Consider the following 21,734-nt stretch of genomic DNA (forward strand, 5'->3'; position numbering starts at 1 on the left):
GTGAGTATCGTATGGCCATGAAAATTAACACAGAAATGCAAGCTACGGTATGGAACATGGATGGCAAGTCATTTTAGCAGCCTGTGCAATAGATGTTTGTGGAATATCTGTATTGTTGTGCAACCTGGACCTTTATATTTATATTTACTGATTTGATTTTGGAGACACCTTTATCTCCACGTATTTTGCATGGTCTTATATTTGTCTAACACCATCATCTTCAGCTCATTCATGTCTCTCTGAAACCAAACAATGTTGATTTATATGTTAAACCTTCCTTCGGAAATAGGGGTACAAAAGAACAGCTCAAAGTTCAAGTTGCCTGGTGCTCACTAAATAGTACCAAATGAAACCTCAAACAAGCATTGATAAGGCCATTTTTTTTGTTTGGATCTAGATTTGTTTGTTTGCAACAACAACATTTTATGTAGAATGCAGTGTCTAACCAGCATGTTACAATCGTGGTAGGAAACATGCTAAGGGTGGCTTGGTAGGTGATTAGTGGACTACTGATAGTATTAAAGTAGGACATTTGCACACATGTTGTTGAAGTTATACCATTAGTTGCAGAACATTTGTAATCAAAATTAAGTCCCCCTCAATGTTGGAACAGTGAAAATAAAAGCACCCCCCGGAGGATTTTCACCATTCCATTTGATAAAATATATGAACTTTTATTTATTTATTTTATAAACCCATGCCAACATAAAACCAGCTTGGGATAACATTGCACATGAGTAAATGGATCTAAAATGCAAAGTCACCTTTTGTATTGGGCTTGTACTGGTAAATCGGGCCATTTGCTTGTGCAAGTTGGATTTTTGTTCAGTGGACTTGTACTTGCTAATGGGTTTGAAAATAGGGTTCAATATGTTTGTTTGTCTCCTTTATGGAAGTATATGCTCCTATAAATATTTCACTTTCATTTGAATATTTAATCAAAGTATTTCCAATTCAGCCTTTGCTTGCTCAGTCATGATGTTCTGATTTATGGGAATGTTTGCTATCCCATTCTTTTTTTTAATTAAAGGGTTGGCCAGATTACTTTTGGGTAATCTTGATTACGCCAGTTCTCTCATCTTCAACCCAGTAGTCAGTCATTGAGGATTATCTGCTTCCTGAAGACAGGCAGCCTATGCAAAGCAGTTTGCTTGCCAACAAAAATTCCTGTATGCCTCCACATTGGCTGTAAAGGGCAAGCTTACCCACAATACTTTCTGTATTGTTTTTGGGCATCCATCTTTGGTGAAGGCGCCTTACATTCTGGCAGGTTCCGAGATCGCAGGGTTGTTAGTCTGTTGTGGGGAGGGAGAATGGGGCCAGATAAGTGTTGGTGATGCTGTCAGCTCACCGCCTGTCCCACTGTGCTTTAATAGTGTGGGTATTTGTCCTGGGTATGTACTGGGTTGAGGTAGTAATGCGGTATTGTATGTTTTATCTCAAATAATCTCCCATTGTTTTAATATGCTTCACCATTCACCTTCAACCATTCCTTCTTGTGACCTATGGTGCGAACTTTAGATGTCAAGTACTGAAACATAACATTATATGCACTATTCAATAAGAACAGTATCATGCTATCAATGGTATCAACCAAGAACTGGATAAGGGGAACTCGGTTGCATTATCAGCATAGTTTGTGGTTCACTAGTATGGATTTCATCAGAGCTAAATGTGTTTTTCTTTCTATTTAAGGCAAACTAGGAGGAAACGGCAGGCAGCAGCCATTCAGCTTACCGCTCCCAAGCCTGCCGAGTAATTCTATGGGAAAGCAAAGTCCAGCGTTGCCTCGGATGCCTAATCAGCCACCTTCTAAATTGAATCCACCATTGTCTAAACCAAATCCGCCGCTGCCAACACCAAGGAATGTGCCACATTCAAATACACAGTCTTTGGACAGGAAACCACAGCCTCGATCCCATGAAAATGGGATCAACATGGATGAGGTAATACATGCCAAAGTACCAGTGCGTATGTTTAATGTATTAAGAATGACATATGTAAAGATTTTATTCACGATATATATATATGAGAAAATATATATAACCAATGTTAGCTACAGCAGGAATATTAGGAGTGTTAGTGTAACAATGTGTCCACATCTTAAAATGCATGGATAGTCTGCTGGTTTCCACGATATCTCATAGGAAGTCGGTCCTCCTTTATATTACCCTTGAGGCATCTACCTATTGTTAGTGCCTGCATTGTTTGTTTGCTTGCTTACTACTTTAGAATGCATTTTTATATCAACCATCATGTGCTTCTGTATGATGTAGGTACCTTTTATAACAGAACATTTTCATTGGGGCAGACACAAAGAATGAGGATATATTTGGGGTTATTTTTACTTATAATTTGTTCAGGGGCTTGTGGGGCCCACAGTGACGCAAACTATTGCATCAATTTACATACTATTATTAAAAAGCTAGCAGGCGCAGGGCATAACTGCAGTGTCACATGAGTGCCTGTGCAGTGTTTAGTATTAAACTGACTTCTACTAAAAATACATAAAGGAAAATACCCCCTTTTCATGTGGCCAGAAACCCTTGTCAAGCCCCCCGCATCTTACGTGTGTCCTCAGCTTGCCACCATATGGAACACCGTGAGCATATAAACCGCACTCTTAAATCACTAAATAAAGGAATTACAGAGCTCTTTACAATCCCTTGGATCTTAGGTTCACACTGATCAAGCAGACCTGTTAAACACAGAATATTAATCTATTCATGCTTTCTCGAATCAGCGTATTTCATAGGGTTAGAATCGGGATATAATTTGCCAAGCAGGAGGTTTGAAAAGCAAAACTATTCCCTCAAAGATATTTATGAATGACCCAAAGTGTCTTGAAAGTAATTATTTTCCTGTCTAAAACCTACTCTCTCTGGCATGTACTTGGGAACTATTTTCTCATCATGGACTCTATGTACTAACTCAGGATGCTCCATTCTGCAAACACTGCAAATTGTTACGGATGTGATACCAATAAGCCCCTTGATGCAGGTGAACAAAGGGAATTTCACCACGGACAATGAAAGTAGGAGCCCCGCAGGGGACAGAGGCAAACCGCTTACCCAGATGAGCTCAAGAGGATCGCCTAAGACATTGCAGCCATCCCAGATGGCATCCTCGCATCTGCATCCATGCCAACAAAAAACGCCAACAGATACAGGAGATAGAAGTAACACCGGTGCTACAAGAGAAGATAGGGGTAGGGCATTCCAGCTAACCCAGTTGGCATCCTAGCATCTGCACCTATGCCAACAAAAAGAGTCAATGGATACAGGAGATAGAAGCAACACCGGTGCTATAGGAGAAAATGGGAGGTAATTCTAGAAAAAGCCTCCATTTTCTCTCCCAAGCTGTCACTGTAACAATAGGGACATCTCCAGCAGAAATGCAGCTTGGACAACAAGTATGTGCAGCTCCGACTGGTGAGACTGAGAGATGCTCCTTGTCCAGCTGGTGCTCCGAATTCTCAAGCTCATGCTTTACTGGTCATAAGGATCCTGAGCAAGTAGCTGGTAGGGCGGGACAGCAGCTAGAAACAACGCCACGACTAGCGGCAATCATCAACATTAATCACACTCTCAAATGAATGGCCCAGGCGGCATGTTCACACGCAGATAAGTTGGAAGTGCAGATCTCCATCCTGCAAGCAACTGCCATGCTAATTACAAAGATTGATGGTAAACTGGATGCCCTAAACAATTTAATCATCAGAGCTCAAGACTCAGATTGAATTGAATCAAAGCAAGATCCATGTTCTTGTGGGCCAATAATAGAAAAACTATTATTTCTCCCATCTGTTATGACCTAATTGATTGATGATTTGAAAAGGTCATCCACTCTCTAGGACGACAGCACTGACTCGGCCCTCCATCAAAAACATAGGGGTTAGCAAGACTCTCAGGTCAGCCTGTGAGCAAACACAGGCAGACAAGGGCACATCTCAAACAACTTGGGGAGTAGGAACTACAAGTGCAGTCATATCGCCTGGGGGTCGCCGCAGGAGAGAATGCCTCGATTGTGCCCGACAGCATTTTGAACTAGATAAGTCTCATTTAGGGGTCCCACAACCAAAAACAATGATTTAAAGAATGAATAGATGTCCTCAGCCAATAGGTTAACTCCCCCCACCCCGTCTAGGAAAAGCAAAATAAACTGAGGAAATTAAACATAACAGAAGATCAACTCTCCTCCAGTGGCAACGAGCTGAATCCACAGAGGCATCAAAGTATAAAGAGGAGGGAAAACCCACACAGGAGCGGAACGGTGCTGATTCAGAGGGCCCGGGCCCAATGCAACCACTGAAGCCTACTGAAATATCAAATAGGCCTGTAATTCCAGGAAAGAGTGTGTCATAACAATCTATCAGAAAAAGTGTCTGAATCTGAACTACGACAGCCAACTCAGGCAATGCAGCCGAGGGCAATGAGCTCCCCCTCCACCGCAAGGCCTCCAGTAAGATTCCAAACAACAAAGTTAATGCAATAATTGAAGGCCTGGGATGGCCAGGAAGCAGCTATTCACCAGCTGCCGCAACCCATTCCATCAGAAAACGGGAAGAACTCAACAGTCAGCAGGCAGGAGTGAGAACCGGGGGCCTTACCCACAAACAGAGTGATCAGATGGCAGGGGAACCCAAAGAAAGCTTGACCAGAAACACCCATACCCCAGAAGTGGAGAAAATCAAAGCGGGAACAGCAAACAATAATCCTTTACCCAGAATATGCTTCAAGGGATATACGGGACACCATTAATAGGGGGAATTTCCTGAAACTATGCGCAAACATAGCAGGCCTGGAACAAATCTGTTCCTCTGACATCGAAGGGGTAGCCTTTCTTTCCCCAATGAGCGTACTGAAATCACTTTTAAAAGCCCAAATTTAGTTAGGACCAATGGGAAAGCAAGTGGCAGTTTGAACAATGGGGTATAAAACATATCAAACCCGCTGCAAGCACATGCTTCTTGGAGCTGATCGCCCATTCAAATAAAGCAGTGGGCCAGGATGATAACCCAAAAATCAGGAATGCGTTGGCAACTCGTTCAGTATTAAAGGGCACCATAAGGGAAAGCTGTAATAGGGAACACGTGGACAAGAACTTAATAATCATGACCAGGAGCGCTAGGGAAGAACAGCTATGCATGTCTCAGCAGCATGCACCAATGGAGTGGGAATGGCTATCAAGAGCATTACATTTCAAATGTTAGCCCCGGGCCCCAAAAGAACAAAATACGTCAAAGAGTGCCTGGCTTGAAAATAAGCTCATGGAACATAGAAGGGCTAACTGATTGTACAGCAAGGAAAATCTGACCGAAGAATTGCAGAAATGTGATATTATTGCTCTTTAAGAAACATGGGCAATAAACACCTCTCTCTGGCCTGACTTTACTGTATATGAATCCCCTGCAATGACCTCACAAGTAGGGGGTCATGCCTCTGGGGGGTCTCAACCTATGTAAAAATGAGCTAGTGGCAACAACTAAGGTAATAAAAGCAGGGAAGTAGGATTACATTATTGTGAAAATAACCCTCAAATGTAGTGGCCATGTGCGACTAAGTAAAACCCTCATTGTAGGCAGTATATATTTACACTCCTCCAGGCCAAGAAGAGACGCAACCCTGACATTATTGCTTCCAATTTTTAGGGACCTTAGCACCTCTTACCCACATGAGATGTGAATAATCATGGGTGACTCCAATTGCAACTTAATGCAACAGGATTTGAATAACAGCTTTGTAGAGCTCAATTATGAGCTCTGGGACATCCAGCCACTTATTCTGCAACATCAAAGAAGCAATAACCAAAGCAAAGAGCTGTCAATGCAATTAAATCAACTAGGTCATCGTATTATAAATGGTAGAGCAGCACAGGGCATCCCAGCAGCCTATTCACACTCCTCTGCTTTCAGAATCGCTACCCTCTACTATATCTGGGTGTCTGTGGCCCATCTTCACCTTATAGGTAAATTTGAAGTATGCGTGACTTTGACAAGCGATCACGCTATTCTTAGCTGTGGAGCCTCAATTCTGCAACCCTACCACCCCAATGTAGCCCTTATCGGAAAGCAAGATGATCTAGAAACAATTAATAGAGTGAGGTGGAATATGGAAAATCAAAAGGATTATGGAACTCATGTCAATGAGTTCCTCGAAATGATTCTGATTGGGGGTAAGGTACACCCGTCCCTAAACCTTTGGGGATGCCTGGCCACTTTCTTAAAGGAGACACATGGTTCTCCTACACGAACCATTGGCTATGAGGAATCACTCCAGCCCACTTTGGTAAGAACCAGCCTAAGCCAAACATGGACCATAAAGCAACAGATAAATAAAGCATAGAAAAATAGAAGCCACAATAAGGGGGAGAATAAGTGGCTGCAATCCCACATCTCCACGCTAAGAACAAAATATAGAAAGATTCTTTACATCCATAAAAAAGGAGGAAGAAACAAGAAAATGGATTGATTCACAGCAAATCATAAAATCATAGATCAAAGAAAATTCTGGAGGTAGATTAATAAATCCCTCACCTCAAAGCCTCAGGTGACAGATGGCAATATTGCTCCATCTGACTGGGAATTATATGTCTCAAGCCTACATAGTGAACAGGTGGAAGTCACCATCATAAAAGGAAATGTCAGTGCAGATAGTGGCAGGACCTTGCATCTGCCTTCAAGATTATTAAGTTCTGCGGCTGGTGGCTTGACAACAATCAGCCCGGCACAAGTAATGAAGGCGATTAAAGCAATGTGTCCAGGGGGTGCCCTGGTTTAAGTGGCATCCCAGGTGTGGTTTATAAATGGGATCTAAAAAGATGGGCCTCAGTTATGGGCAACCTTTTCCAACACTACATGCTGGGATCAGTCATCCCTGAGTCATGTAGGGACTCACTACTTGTGCCAATACGCAAAAAGGGACCCAGGTCATCCCCCGCAAATTAAAGGCAAATCACACTCCTTGACACAGAAGGGAAGTGCTTTGCTAGCGTTTTAAATATGGAGCTCCAAGCTTGGGCCGAGAGCATCGATGTAATCCCATTTAGTCAAGCAGGCTTTCAAAGGGGAAGCCATATTGCGGACAATCTCTTCTGTCTGGCCCATCTGAGCGAAGCAACAATGGTCACGAAGGCAAAGGCTCTATATGCAAGCTTTATAGACTTTCAAATGGCTTTTGGTAGCGTTCTGAGATTGAGGCTCTGGGAAAAACTTCAGGTCTCGGCATTTACAGTTCATTTACTAAATGCTGTTATTGCACTTTACACAGACATGTGGGTAAAAATAAAGGTCAGCACCAGATGGACCACCACAGCAAAAATCAGGACTGACAAAGGCCTAACAAAACTGAGATTTCCGCCCACCAGCCTAGTGGGAAACTCCTAATAGGTCGGTGGGGTGGTCGCCTCTATGGCAGCGGCCACCCTGTCAGGAGTTTGGAGGACAGGCTTCCCCGTCCATCAAATTCATAATGAGGGCCTATATCTTGCACCACTGATTAGACCTTTGCTTGCTCTGGGGATTCTACAGGCCCTGACCTAAGCCTGAGATTAGTTTGGCACCCTACATAGGGCTAAAGTGCAGCACTTCAAACTATCCTTTTTTTAACTTCTGCTTTTAACTGCTAAGTAATTTTAAAGTCATTTTTACCACAATTAGGTGGCTTACCTAAGCATTATTTTTAGCGTGTTCAAAATAGGATAGAAGTTTGTAAAAGTATGTTTTATTGTCATGATTTTAAATAACTCCCCAATAAAGAACTATCTATCTATTAAGGATGTAGGTGGAAACGTAAAGATCATTACAATACTCTAGACTTAGGATTTAGTAACTTTTCAATGCCATGCAATTGGATTTTGATGGCAAAAACATTCTCATACCACTTTGGTTATCTGGAAGGAACACGTATGACAAGCCCCTTCCAAATAGCAATCTGTGTGGTTGCAATCTGTTATGAGTCGATAATAGTTTACTGATTCCAATAACGGGATTGGTATATTAGCTAATACATTTTTGCCATAACATACTCCAAATCAGAGTGTTTGAAATAGTAAAAGTACTTTGTACGTTTGCCTCAGAATCATTTAGTTTCACTTCCCTGAAAATATTCCTAAAATAATCTCTTTTATTTCTTGTATCTCTCTGCAAATATCTATAAAAGATAGTTAAAATGATGTGTGTACTGAAAAAACAATAGTGGAAAATTCCACTCCTGGACTAAAACTTTCAAACTGAGAATGTTTTTCACCAGATGCAATCTAAATTTTGAAAGCCCTCTAAGCTCAAGATGCTCAAGGCCTAAACTAATCAATTTCCTTATCAATGGTTTTAGATTCCATTAAACGAGAAGCATGTCATGAATATGTAAAATATCTGTAAATACACACTATTGTGGCTTATTTATTCTGTTGTATCATTTTTTGAAACTTCCTTTGCTATGTTCTCCAGTACAAGATGAAACAGAATCAATGAAAAGGAGGAACTTTGTCTAGTTCTGTTGTGCCTACTAGCATTACCTCAAAGTACAGCAAGCCTGATTTTCCACCTTGAATTAGGAGTAGATCACATTGAAAAACTTATAGGCTTGGCTCCTCTGTTACTATGGATTCAAATCTGGGCTACACCCAAGGCGGCATTTTCTCTACTAGTTTTAGCAGATTGTCTAAAATTGCCCAAATGTCAAGCAATCTCTTGGTTGGTATATGTTAAAAGTATTTTTTATGATCTTGGCTTACATGCCCTTTTTGATCATCCTGATGATATTTGGTCTTAACAAAAGAACTGGTTAAAAAACATTATCTGGCGCACAGGGAAGAGGGGCGTATTGTAAGAGCCCTCAGCATGGTGTCTGTGATGAATTTTATGCAGCTCGACAACATTTCAGGGGTGAATACATTCTTGTTATAGCTAACCAATTCTCAGCATAGGTATTATATAACAAGGCTGAGGATTAATTTAATTCACTATTTGGTAGCCTTTCCAGTAGCAGGGACTATAACAACCATACATTATTTTTACCCATGTGATAATACCTCCATTCAATCTACATTGCATTTTATGCGTTTTTGTGAATTATACTCTGCTTTCATATAAAAATGGTTTGAGATACCAGCCATCTGCTGCCTCTCCTTAAATTTGCTACGCTGCTGTGAGTTTTATTATTGTTGCCAAAAAGCAACTGAAAGCCTGTGATGCGGGCCTTTGAATTTTTAAAGCTGGATGGGTTTTATATTTCTGTTATTACCCAACTTGATGCAAAATGCACTTTATGTGAACATAATTAAAATACATTTTTTAGAGTGTCGATTTTGTAAAAATAATGGTTTTATTGATATTTTATTATGTATATTGGATTACTAGGCAACACAATCAAAGGGTCTTTTTACTCTGCACTAATAGATCAAAGGAATGGTCGAAAGTGGTTTAAATGTTCTGCCATTTTCTACATTCTTTCTGTACAGTTATTACCCAACTAGATGTAAAACACACTTTACATGATTAAAACTGAAATATATTTCATAGAGTGTCGATTCTGTAAAAATAACTGTCTTAAGGATATTCTATTGTGTATATTGGAATAAGAGGCAACGCAATCAAATGTTTTTGTTTTTTTACACTATTAGATCAAAGGAATGGTCAAAAGTGGTTTATATGTTCTGCCATTTTGCACATTCTTTCTGTCCAGTTATTACCTAACTAGATGTAAAACGCACTTTATATGAACTGAACTGAAATATATTGTTCGATGGCATATGTTGCTGCAGATACACATGTGTGGCACAGTCCGCTGCCTGGTGTTGGGCTCGGAGTATTACAAGTTGTTTTTCTTCGAAGAAGTCTTTTTGGTCACGGGACCGAAGGACTCCTCCCTCCTCGGCTCCATTGCGCATGGGCGTCGACTCCATCTTAGATTGTTTTTTTCCGCTGTCGGGTTCGGACGTATTCCTTTTCGCTCCGTGTTTCGGTTCGGAAAGTTAGTCAGAATCTCGGAAGAAAGCGTCGGTATTGTTCCGTTCGGTATCGGGATAGTTAGGTACATCGACACCGATCATCGGAAGACTTTGGGGTAGCTTCGATTCCCCCATCGGGGCCTGGTCGGCCCGACCGCGTGCGACATCGAAGCCGATGGAACGGACCCCGTTTCGTTTCTGCCCAAAATGTCACAGTAAGTATCCTTATACAGATCAGCACTTGGTCTGTAACTTGTGCTTGTCCCCCGAGCACAAGGAGGATACCTGTGAAGCCTGTCGAGCCTTCCGGTCCAGAAAAACACTCCGGGACCGAAGAGCCAGGCGTCAACAAATGGCGTCCACGTCGACAAAACAACGTTTCGACGAGGAAGAGGAAACATTCTCGGTTCCGGAATCAGAATCCGGAGACTCCGACGTCGAACAACAGCAACAAACTGTGAGTAAGACATCGAAAAGTAAATCCATCGACAAACCGAAAGCCCAGGGGACGCCACTGCCAACAGGCCATGGCTCGACCCATAAAACAGGCGACCCGTCGAAGGCGCCGAAAAAGGGCACGCCCATAGCGAAGACACCCGACTCCGGTCGAGGGACCGCCATGGAGCAACCTCGGAGCCGAGAAAGCGGCTCCGAGAGACAAAAACAAGATACCGGCACCGAAAAACATCGGCACCGAGAATCCATGCCAAAAGGAACAAAAATTCTGTCGGTGCCGAAACCGAAAAAAGATTCTCTCTCGGCGCCGAAAAATACCACACCTTCATCCTACTCGGAGGAACAAGGAATAAGTGGCCAAATGCACAGATTTGGACAAGAGCTCCAAAGTGTAGAATCGGACTACACACAAAAGAGACTGTACATCCAGCACGACACAGGGAAGATATCAACCCTTCCCCCAATCATGAGGAAAAGAAGGATCGAACTTCCAAAGGATGACGCACAACCACAAGCCAAAGTGGTTAAAAAAGTCACGCCTCCGCCCTCTCCACCACAGGCATCGCCGGCACAAACACCGCCACAAATGCACTCACCAGCGCAAACTACCATAAGTCATGACGATCAGGATCAAGACGCTTGGGACCTGTATGACACCCCAGTGCCGGACAATGATCCCGAGTCATACCCCACAAAGCCGTCACCGCCAGAGGACAGTACCTCATACTCGCAACTGGTGGCTAGGGCAGCAGAATTCCACAATGTCCAACTGCATTCCGATCCTATAGAGGATGATTTTTTATTTAACACCCTCTCGGCTACACACAGCCAATATCAATGTCTCCCAATGCTACCAGGGATGTTACGGCACGCAAAACAAATTTTTGAAGAGCCCGTAAAATCAAGAGCCATCACCCCAAGGGTGGATAAGAAATACAAACCACCACCCACAGACCCAGTGTTTATTACTTCGCAGTTACCACCTGACTCCGTGGTAGTAGGAGCAGCTCGCAAGAGAGCAAATTCACATACATCTGGCGACGCCCCACCTCCGGACAAAGAAAGCCGAAAATTTGATGCGGCAGGGAAAAGAGTAGCATCACAGGCAGCCAACCAGTGGCGCATCGCAAATTCACAAGCGCTGCTGGCCAGATATGACCGAGCACACTGGGACGAGATGCAACTTCTCGTAGACCATCTTCCCCAGGAATACCAAAAAAGGGCGCAGCAAATTGTGGAAGAGGGACAAACGATCTCAAACAATCAAATCCGCTCTTCACTAGACGCAGCCGATACTGCAGCAAGAACAGTCAACACTGCTGTCACCATAAGGAGACACGCTTGGCTACGCACTTCAGGCTTCAAACCTGAAATCCAGCAGGCTGTCCTTAATATGCCCTTCAACGAGAAACAACTTTTTGGCTCTGAAGTGGATACAGCCATTGAAAAACTTAAAAAGGACACAGACACGGCCAAGGCCATGGGCGCACTCTACTCCCCGCAGAGCAGAGGCTCTTTCAGAAAAACTCCATTTAGAGGGGGGTTTCGTGGCCAACCCACAGACACCACCAGCCAACAAACAAGAACCACACCATATCAGGGTTCCTTCCAAAGGGGAGGTTTCAGGGGATATCGGGGGGGTCAATTCCCAAGGAGTAGGGGAAGATTCCAGACTCCAAAAACACCTCCACCTAAACAGTGACATTCAAGTCACGCAACCCCTTCACTCAACACCAGTGGGGGGAAGACTAAGCCAATTCTACCAATCTTGGCAACAGATTACAACAGACAATTGGGTATTAGCAATAATCCAACATGGCTATTGCATAGAATTCCACAACTTCCCACCAAACATCCCCCCCAAAACACGCAAAATGTCACCACAACATTTAGAACTTTTAGGACTAGAAGTTCAAGCACTACTGCAAAAGGATGCAATAGAGTTAGTACCAGTACAACAAAAAAACACAGGAGTTTACTCCCTGTACTTTCTAATTCCAAAAAAAGACAAAACATTAAGACCAATATTAGATCTCAGGACACTAAATACCTACATCATATCGGACCATTTTCACATGGTCACACTACAAGACATCATTCCACTGCTCAAACAGCAAGATTACATGACCACATTAGACCTAAAGGATGCGTACTTTCATATACCAATACACCCTTCTCACAGAAAGTACCTACGGTTCGTATTCAAAGGAATACATTACCAATTCAAGGTGTTGCCATTCGGAATAACAACTGCACCAAGAGTGTTCACAAAATGTCTAGCAGTAGTAGCAGCACACATCAGGAGACAACAGATACATTGTTCCCTTACCTAGACGATTGGCTAATCAAGACCAACACAGTAAAAAAATGCGCAAACGACACCACATTTGTCATACAAACCCTTCACAAACTGGGGTTTTCCATCAACTATACAAAATCACACCTAGAACCGTGTCAAACACAACAATATCTAGGAGCAACCATCAACACATTAAAAGGAATTGCCACTCCAAGTCCACAAAGAGTGCAGGCATTCCACAAGGTAATAAGTGCTATGTTTCCAAACCAAAAGATACAAGCAAAACATGTGCTAAAACTTCTAGGCATGATGTCATCATGCATAGCCATTGTCCCAAACGCAAGACTACACATGCGACCCTTACAACAGTGTCTAGCATCACAATGGTCACAGGCACAGGGTCAACTTCAAAATCTGGTGTTGGTAAACCGCCAAACATACCTCTCGCTTCTATGGTGGAACAGCAAAAATTTAAACAAAGGGCGGACATTTCAGGACCCAGTGCCTCAATACGTTATAACAACAGACGCTTCCATGACAGGGTGGGGAGCACACCTCAATCACCACAGCATTCAAGGACAATAGGATATACACGAAACAAAATTTCATATCAATTACCTAGAACTGTTAGCAGTATTTCTAGCGTTAAAAGCCTTCCAACCCATAATAACACACAAATACATTCTTGTCAAAACAGACAACATGACAACAATGTATTATTTAAACAAACAAGGAGGAACACACTCAACACAATTGTGCCTCCTAACACAAAGAATTTGGCAGTGGGCGATTCACAACAACATTCGCCTAATAGCACAATTTATTCCAGGAATACAAAACCAACTAGCATACAACCTTTCGCGAGACCACCAACAAGTCCACGAATGGGAAATTCACCCCCAAGTTCTGAACAAGTACTTTCAAATTTGGGGAACACCCCAGATAGATTTGTTCGCAACAAAAGAAAACTCAAAATGCCAAAACTTCGCATCCAGGTACCCACACCGCGAATCACAAGGCAATGCTCTATGGATGAGTTGGTCAGGGATATTTGCGTACGCTTTTCCCCCTCTCCCTCTCCTTCCATATCTAGTAAACAAGTTGAGTCAAAACCAACTCAAACTCATACTGATAGCACCCACATGGGCAAGACAACCTTGGTATACAACTCTACTAGACTTCTCACTAGTACCGCATGTCAAACTACCCAACAGGCCAGATCTGTTAACACAACACAAACAACAGATCAGGCACCCAAACCCAGCATCATTGAATCTGGCAATTTGGCTCCTGAAATCCTAGAATTCGGACACTTAGACCTCACACAAGAATGCATGGAGGTCATAAAACAAGCAAGAAAACCTTCCACTAGACACTGCTATGCATCTAAGTGGAAAAGATTTGTTTACTACTGCCATTCCAATCAAATACAACCATTACATGCCTCTACTAAAGACATAGTAGGATACTTACTACATTTGCAAAAAGCAAATCTCGCTTTTTCATCTATAAAAATACACCTCGCAGCAATATCTGCTTACCTACAAACTACTCATTCATCGTCTCTATTTAGAATACCAGTTATTAAAGCATTCATGGAAGGGCTAAAAAGAATTATACCACCAAGAACGCCACCAGTTCCTTCATGAAATCTTAACATCGTCTTAACAAGACTCATGGGTCCACCTTTCGAACCCATGCATTCCTGTGAAATGCAATATCTAACCTGGAAGGTCGCATTTCTCATTGCAATCACATCCCTCAGAAGAGTAAGTGAAATACAGGCATTTACCATACAAGAACCATTTATTCAAATACACAACAATAAAATAGTTCTAAGAACAAATCCAAAATTTCTGCCAAAAGTAATCTCACCATTCCATTTAAATCAAACAGTAGAATTGCCAGTGTTCTTCCCTCAACCAAATTCTGTGGCTGAAAGGGCACTACATACATTAGACATCAAAAGAGCACTAATGTATTACATTGACAGAACAAAGCTAATCAGAAAAACAAAACAACTGTTCATAGCTTTTCAAAAACCACACATAGGAAATCCAATCTCTAAACAAGGCATTGCTAGATGGATAGTCAGATGCATTCAAACATGCTATCTTAAAGCCAAAAGAGAATTGCCTATTACACCAAAGGCACACTCAACCAGAAAGAAAGGTGCTACAATGGCCTTTCTAGGAAACATTCCTATGAGCGAAATATGTAAGGCTGCAACCTGGTCTACGCCTCACACGTTTACTAAACACTACTGTGTAGACGTACTAAATGCACAACAAGCTACAGCGGGCCAAGCTGTACTAAGAACATTATTCCAAACTACTTCAACTCCTACAGGCTAAACCACCGCTTTTAGGGGAGGTAACTGCTTTATAATCTATGCCACACATGTGTATCTGCAGCAACATATGCCATCGAACTGAAAATGTCACTTACCCAGTGTACATCTGTTCGTGGCATTAGTCGCTGCAGATTCACATGTACCCTCCCACCTCCCCGGGAAGCCTGTAGCCGTTTAGAAGTAGATCATAAATCTTAAACATCTGAACATTTGTAAATAATTATTAGAAACTCTTAACGTACATACATATTCACTCCATTGCATGGGCACTATTTATACCAAACAACTCCATCCTCACCCTCTGCGGGGAAAACAATCTAAGATGGAGTCGACGCCCATGCGCAATGGAGCCGAGGAGGGAGGAGTCCTTCGGTCCCGTGACCAAAAAGACTTCTTCGAAGAAAAACAACTTGTAATACTCCGAGCCCAACACCAGGCAGCGGACTGTGCCACACATGTGAATCTGCAGCGACTAATGCCACGAACAGATGTACACTGGGTAAGTGACATTTTCATTATAGAATGTCCATTTTGTAAAAATAACGGTCTTAAGGATATTCTATTGTGTATATTTGGTTAAGAGGCAATACAATCAAAGAGTCTTTTTTACTCTGTACTATTAGTTTAAAGGAATGGCCGGAAGAGGCTTATATTTTCTGCTTTTTTGTACACTCTCTCTGTACAGTTTGTTTTTTAGCTTTTTAATTGTTTGTAGTATTTAGATTTTATGATTATTTTTTATAATGATCAATGTTTGAAATGTTATTTTATGTAGTTTTATGGTTTCAAGTGAGACCGACTAAAGATATTTTGTTTGTCTGTATGTCTAGTTCCGTCTACGAAAGAGAAAAAACAGACTTGAAACGATACATCAGAACTGATACATTCACTCTGTCATATCATAGACAGTTCAGCAAAACAAAAAGACTCAAGTGCCTACGAGACACGGGCAGACCTCTTGATTAAAAACATTTTCAGAATCTAAGCTCCAAGAAAATCTTGGTGTATCTGAAGACACATACATGCCAATATTATAATTACTACTGTAGTACTGACTACTACAGACCTTCCAGTACTTTCATAACACCTACATAAACCTTAGCCATTAAGAGAGCGAGTTTGCTTCTAAAGTTTCACTTCAGTGGTGGAAATATTTGTGCATTCCACGGACCATCCTGGTTTTGGTGGTAGGTTGTATCAGCAAAATTGAAGTGTGAGGTTTTAGTTCTTTACCATCCTTCTGGATTATTTGAGTTACCCTCAGAAACCCTATCTACAGAGATTTCCTCACTTGCAAAAAAGTGCAGTGGAAAATCTCCTTTTTGCTTTAGCCAATTTTATCACTGCAAAGTTCTGCCTTGCATAGCAAGTGTTGCAGTGTACTCTAGTGGCTTGCCTTGTCCCTTTCTTAATTGGTATTGCTGTGGGGTGAGTCGCAATGCCTAATAATGTATGCATCCATATGTACTGGGAATGGGATGGTTGTCAACAACAGCATGAATGGGTTTTGGTGCAACGCGTTTTTTAATTAGATCAGTTCCAACTGTTCATGCTCCAACATCTCCTAGAAAAAGACTTGTGCTGCTAGTAAAAAGATGGACATAATTACTTCTATCTTTAAAATCTTAATCGTTAGGACGATGCCTTGTCTCACCATAAAGAGCCTGGACGTCACTCTAAAGCTGTCGTTGAGGCTTATCACAATGCGTTGTTGGTCAGTGTGTTCTCTTTAACTTGAAACATTTTATTGATGAGGGTGATGTCACCATTTTTATTCAAACCTGTATCTTTGGCTGTTGCACTGGAACCTTCTACTTCTTTGATGCTCTTTACATTTTCCCCAACAACTATCTTCTGTCGGTGGCAGAGACTTTTCTTCCTGATCCCCAGACTCGGTAACTCCACCACAAGCCACTGATGGACATTCAAGTTACAGATTGGAGACCTTTTATAACCTGTTTCTTTCATTAAATGCATTTTTCATACATTCACAAGTCCAAAGCACAATGAAGCTAATGAAAATACAATGTTCTACAACTCTTTACCTGATGCACTACACACAGTAACAGATAGATCTATACTATCTTGGAGAACACAATATCAGTCTAAAATATGTCAGTAATTACTTTTAATAACACATTCATCAAATGTTTTAAGTGTTTTGTGGAACTTCTGATTTCAAATTGATGTGGCTCAGCTAAGAAAAAAATTAAGGTAGTGCTGCTTTTGCTATGTGTTTAAATACTAGTGTGTGTGTGAGAACAGCACATGAAGTGAGGAGTTTCTGCTGAACCCACCATACTATTTATCTGCCATGATATCAAATGTTGGCATCCGTTGAGTTCACCAACACATGGTATTTTTTACTCAGATATCCAGCAACAGTTATATCTCAGTAGCAAAGAAGCACACGTGTGTTCAATATTTTATATTTCATCCCTATTTGTTTTTTTAGGACGATTACATTGTGCCTGTTGAAGAGGACGAGGAAGACAATTATATTGAACCTACTGAGGATGCGCCACCCCCACCTTTAAAACGTATGTTAGAAAATAACTTTTCCTAGTTTTGTTTCATTGAAATCATAAAACAATTGAGAGATTGGATATATGTTGTTCATTTACTGAATTGTGACTTTCAACATTGTACAGGATTAATAATTGGAACATTTATACTGTTAAATCACCATCTAAAACAGTACTCTTATTTTGTATCCGGCTTTTAGATCAACCTGCTATAACTATGATTTTGCTAATTATTTGATTTATTTACTTTAAGGTCTTTGCATTGTGCTCTTACATTGACACATCATACAAGAAGTAGTAGACATGACACACCATACAAGAAATAGTAGACATTATATTGCAAAGTATAAGGAACTGAACAATTACTTTTCATTAACTGATTAATAAAGTATGAATTTTTAGAAAAGTTGTGATATAATTATACTCTTAGTGACTAGTTCAGATGAATGTAAAAGAGATTAATTTTCAGCATTTTCCTGAAGGAATGCATTCCAAAGGAAGGTTTTACACCAAAAAAGATTGGATCAAGGCAAGAGAGGGCTTGCATTGTGGCATTTTCAGAAGTAAATCATCTTTGCTCTTAAGATTTGTTTTGTTTTTGACCTTCCTGAGTGGTAATCTATGCGTGCCTGTGCGGGAGGGACAGTGGAGTCTAAGTTAAAAAGGTCTTTCTATTTCTCCCTACTTAGTTTAATGTTGAAAAAATAAATATATATTTTAAATAAATATTATAATATTTTTAAAATATTGTAATTACCTTTTTTTAATTTAAAAACAAAAGCAAAGTTGAACTAATCTTTTTAAATTATTTAAAATACACACTCTTTAGTGACTTAATATACAATAAATAAATACATCAAATATACGTTTGTTTTTTTATAAATCTTTTAAAAAAAGTAACATATTTAAATTAATTAATTAATTAATAAAAATTTAACGTATTACAATTGTAGCATATCTTTAAATTGTGAATACTTTAAAAAAGTATAAAATGAATTAACATAACAATGTACTCTTTTTTAACATTAATAAACTTTCAACCTTTTCCCTGTATTTTACCATAGGGAGTCTCTGGCAAGTGTGTGAATTGTCAAATATGGTTATAAAGTAAATTTTGAAGTTGACTCCAACACCTGTTTCGGGTGTGGAGGGACATGTAAGTCTACAGTTTTGGGTAACTTTACACTTGTAAATGGTGAATATCCACTTGTACTAAAGTTACTCAAAGATGTAACAGCAAACGTACACATGTTGATTTGCTCTTGGTAATTGACCTCCTAAAGGAAAGGCTTGCATACGTTGCAAAGATGTTCTTATTGTCTCTATTTTGCAAGGGTGAACCTTACAAAAAAGCTTAACGCCAGATGTGATCCAGACCGTAAAGTAAATCTTCCCTCTTATTATACTGGCACAGCGTACAAGACGTGTAAAAGGATGTTGGCACTACCCAATATAGCTCCACGGACTAGGTAGATGCTGCTAGCCTGCAGATTAATGTTTCATAACCATTACATTTCTGAAGACAGGTGTCAAAAGCTGCACCCATGTTTTCACCTTGATGAACCAAATTCATATAGCACTATTTTGCTACTAACCTTTTAATACTGCAACAGCAATCCTTGCTTCAATCTACTTTACACTCTAAACCAAAGACACCTCATCATTGGTATTGTGCTCCTCTAAACAGCTTGGTGATGTGCCCCTAAAGTTACTTTATCAGATATACTTAGGCCCTGATCAGAGAAGCCTGCTCTCTACAGAGTGCCCTCCTGCAGCAGAAAAGCCACCGGAGGCTACATTACATGACTGGATATTGGAATTCAGGCTTGTTCCACAACCTTCCAGCTGGGATAGTAAGTGTTGCCAAAGGATCATGCCATGTTTGGAGCATAGTTCCAACTTTTATGCAATACTTAAAATTTAAGGAGTACTCCTAGAAGACCTCCACATTACTGGTGTTCAGATGATGCACATACATAACTCTTAACATTTACACGTGAAATTTCCACCAGGTTGAAAATTTAACATAGGAAAAAGTGCCACAAATGTGCTTTAGAGCATTTAACTCTTACTGTCTGTCAATGGTGAATAAATATTGTGTCTTGGTGAAAGCTTTCCCCTTACACTAGCATTAATACTTGAGAAAATTTCCACCAAATTACCATCTTCCCCAACAGCAACATTAATTAATGGGGGTATTACCATGGAGTTCCCATGTCGTAGGTGTATGCACTTCTGCCCTTGCTAAGAGTAAATTTGTTTGTCAGGTGGAAATCTACGTTCCTGGGGTACATGAATAGCCAACAATTTTACCTCATCTGTCACCTAAAATATGCACAAAAGGACAATCACAGCATGTGCAACCTTAGCCTCTAAAAAGATTAAAATTTGGAAGGGTGTTCCTCGGGTGCTAGGTTCTAGCCATAAACCTTCTAAGCAAGAGAAAGGCAATGGTGGGCACACTATGAAAAGGCACAGCCTCAGCACAACAAAGAGTAACTTAAAAAATTTGGTTTGTCAAGTGATGATAATGAAACCCAAGAGGGCACTGTAGTGGAGCAAAGAGAAGGTTCTTATGCCATGGAAATCAACTCTATGAAACATCATATAATACACCACCAGCGCACTTTGGCCAAGCTTAAATCTTTGAACTCGAAGCACACAACATCAACCTCAATGCTAGTCTTGCCACAGTAGCTGCTGCAAAGGCAGTCACACCAAGGGTAGAAAATAAATACCACCACTCAACCCAAGTCACCCTTTATATCAAGGACAATTTGGTTGTGGATTTCCTGATCATCACAACAGCACAGAAGAGGGTAAGCAAACAGAATGCTATGGGTTCTCTTCCTAATACGGAAAGCAAGCAAGTGATAATGCTAAGCTGAAAAATGGAGAGGTTAGTGACAGCACAGAGGTGTATTTCAAACTCCTAGGAACTACTAAACCAATGTGCCCACCAGCAATGGGATGAAATTGAGGACTTCAAGCACCAGCTGTCCGAGGAATATAAAAAGAGTGCAAAAACAGTGTTCAAGAAGGCAAGAACATTGCAAACACCTGCCTGAAGTCATCACTCCATGTGGCAGACACTGCCAGCCGACAGCTATGTGGAGCCACAACCCTAAGGAGACATGCCTGGCCAAGGGAGTCAGGTTTTACACAAGGGGTATGCCCTTCACTGGGGATAACCTCTTCTGTAGTACCATGGAGGATGCATTGCAGCACTTGAAAAAGGAAATAAGGTGGTCAAAGCATTCAGGGCTCAGCAAAACAAAGGATTTTTTTCAGGGAGGAATTGCACCAAGAAAAAGAACACCCACAAGAGGAGGTCTACACCCTACAACAACTCAGCCCGCCATCACACCACCAAGTGCTGCACTAAGTATATCCCCACAATTACTGTATGGATCACCATTGTGACACACCTGTCAAGGAAGGGCCAGAGGAAGAGGAACCACCTAAAGAGAGTCAGACCGTCCAGGAAGTGACTTAGTACCAACGTTCCTCCTGTACAACCACCTGCAGAAGGAAGAATTAAGGGTTCATCCAAAAGTGGAAGAAAATCGCCTCTGGCAATTGGAATTAGTACCTAATCCAACATGGTTACTGCTTAGAACTGCTAAACAAGTCTCCAGCTAGTGAGCTGAAGGCCCTTAAAGCACAGGGCCCTTGTTGTCAAATACACAAGAACAGAGTAGTGATGAGAACAAACCCACAATTTATCCCAAAAGCGATATTAACCTTCCATGTTAACCAGGGCGTACACTTACCTGCTTCCTAAAACACAAGCAGAGAGGGTTTTATATACATTGGATGTTAGAAGGACAATTGTGTACTACTTACAAAAAACAAAAACAATCAGCAGTTTTTTTACCTACGTTGCACAAAGAGGCAAGAATTAACTGGTCATTAAATTACCTTTTCCAAGATGAATAGTGCAGATACTCCAGCCATGTTGCAAATCAATGGAAGTGATATCGGGAGAAAATCCATGAGTACTCTTGAAAAGAAAGAAAGGAGCAACACTTGCTTCCTCACTAACATATCGTTAAATCACATCTGCATGGCATCCACATGGTCCTTCATCTACCACAAAGCATTACTGCGTACACACTCAAATCAACAAGGAAACTCTGAGTATTCAAACACC

The 21,734-nt window shown here is 41.0% G+C and overlaps 1 protein-coding gene across 9 annotated transcripts in view; it reads left to right on the plus strand.

The window, feature by feature from the left end:
* BLNK (B cell linker) overlaps window positions 1-21,734 on the plus strand; it is a 545,638-nt gene that overhangs the window by 430,800 nt on the left and 93,104 nt on the right. For all 9 annotated transcript variants that reach the window (XM_069239783.1, XM_069239781.1, XM_069239782.1 and 6 more), the window contains 2 exons: window positions 1,696-1,946; window positions 17,512-17,596. In XM_069239783.1, coding sequence (XP_069095884.1) covers window positions 1,696-1,946; window positions 17,512-17,596 — 336 coding nt within the window. The remainder of the gene's footprint in view (window positions 1-1,695; window positions 1,947-17,511; window positions 17,597-21,734) is intronic.

This window comes from Pleurodeles waltl, chromosome 6 (genome assembly GCF_031143425.1).
Source record: "Pleurodeles waltl isolate 20211129_DDA chromosome 6, aPleWal1.hap1.20221129, whole genome shotgun sequence".
NCBI classification, from domain to species: domain Eukaryota; kingdom Metazoa; phylum Chordata; class Amphibia; order Caudata; family Salamandridae; genus Pleurodeles; species Pleurodeles waltl.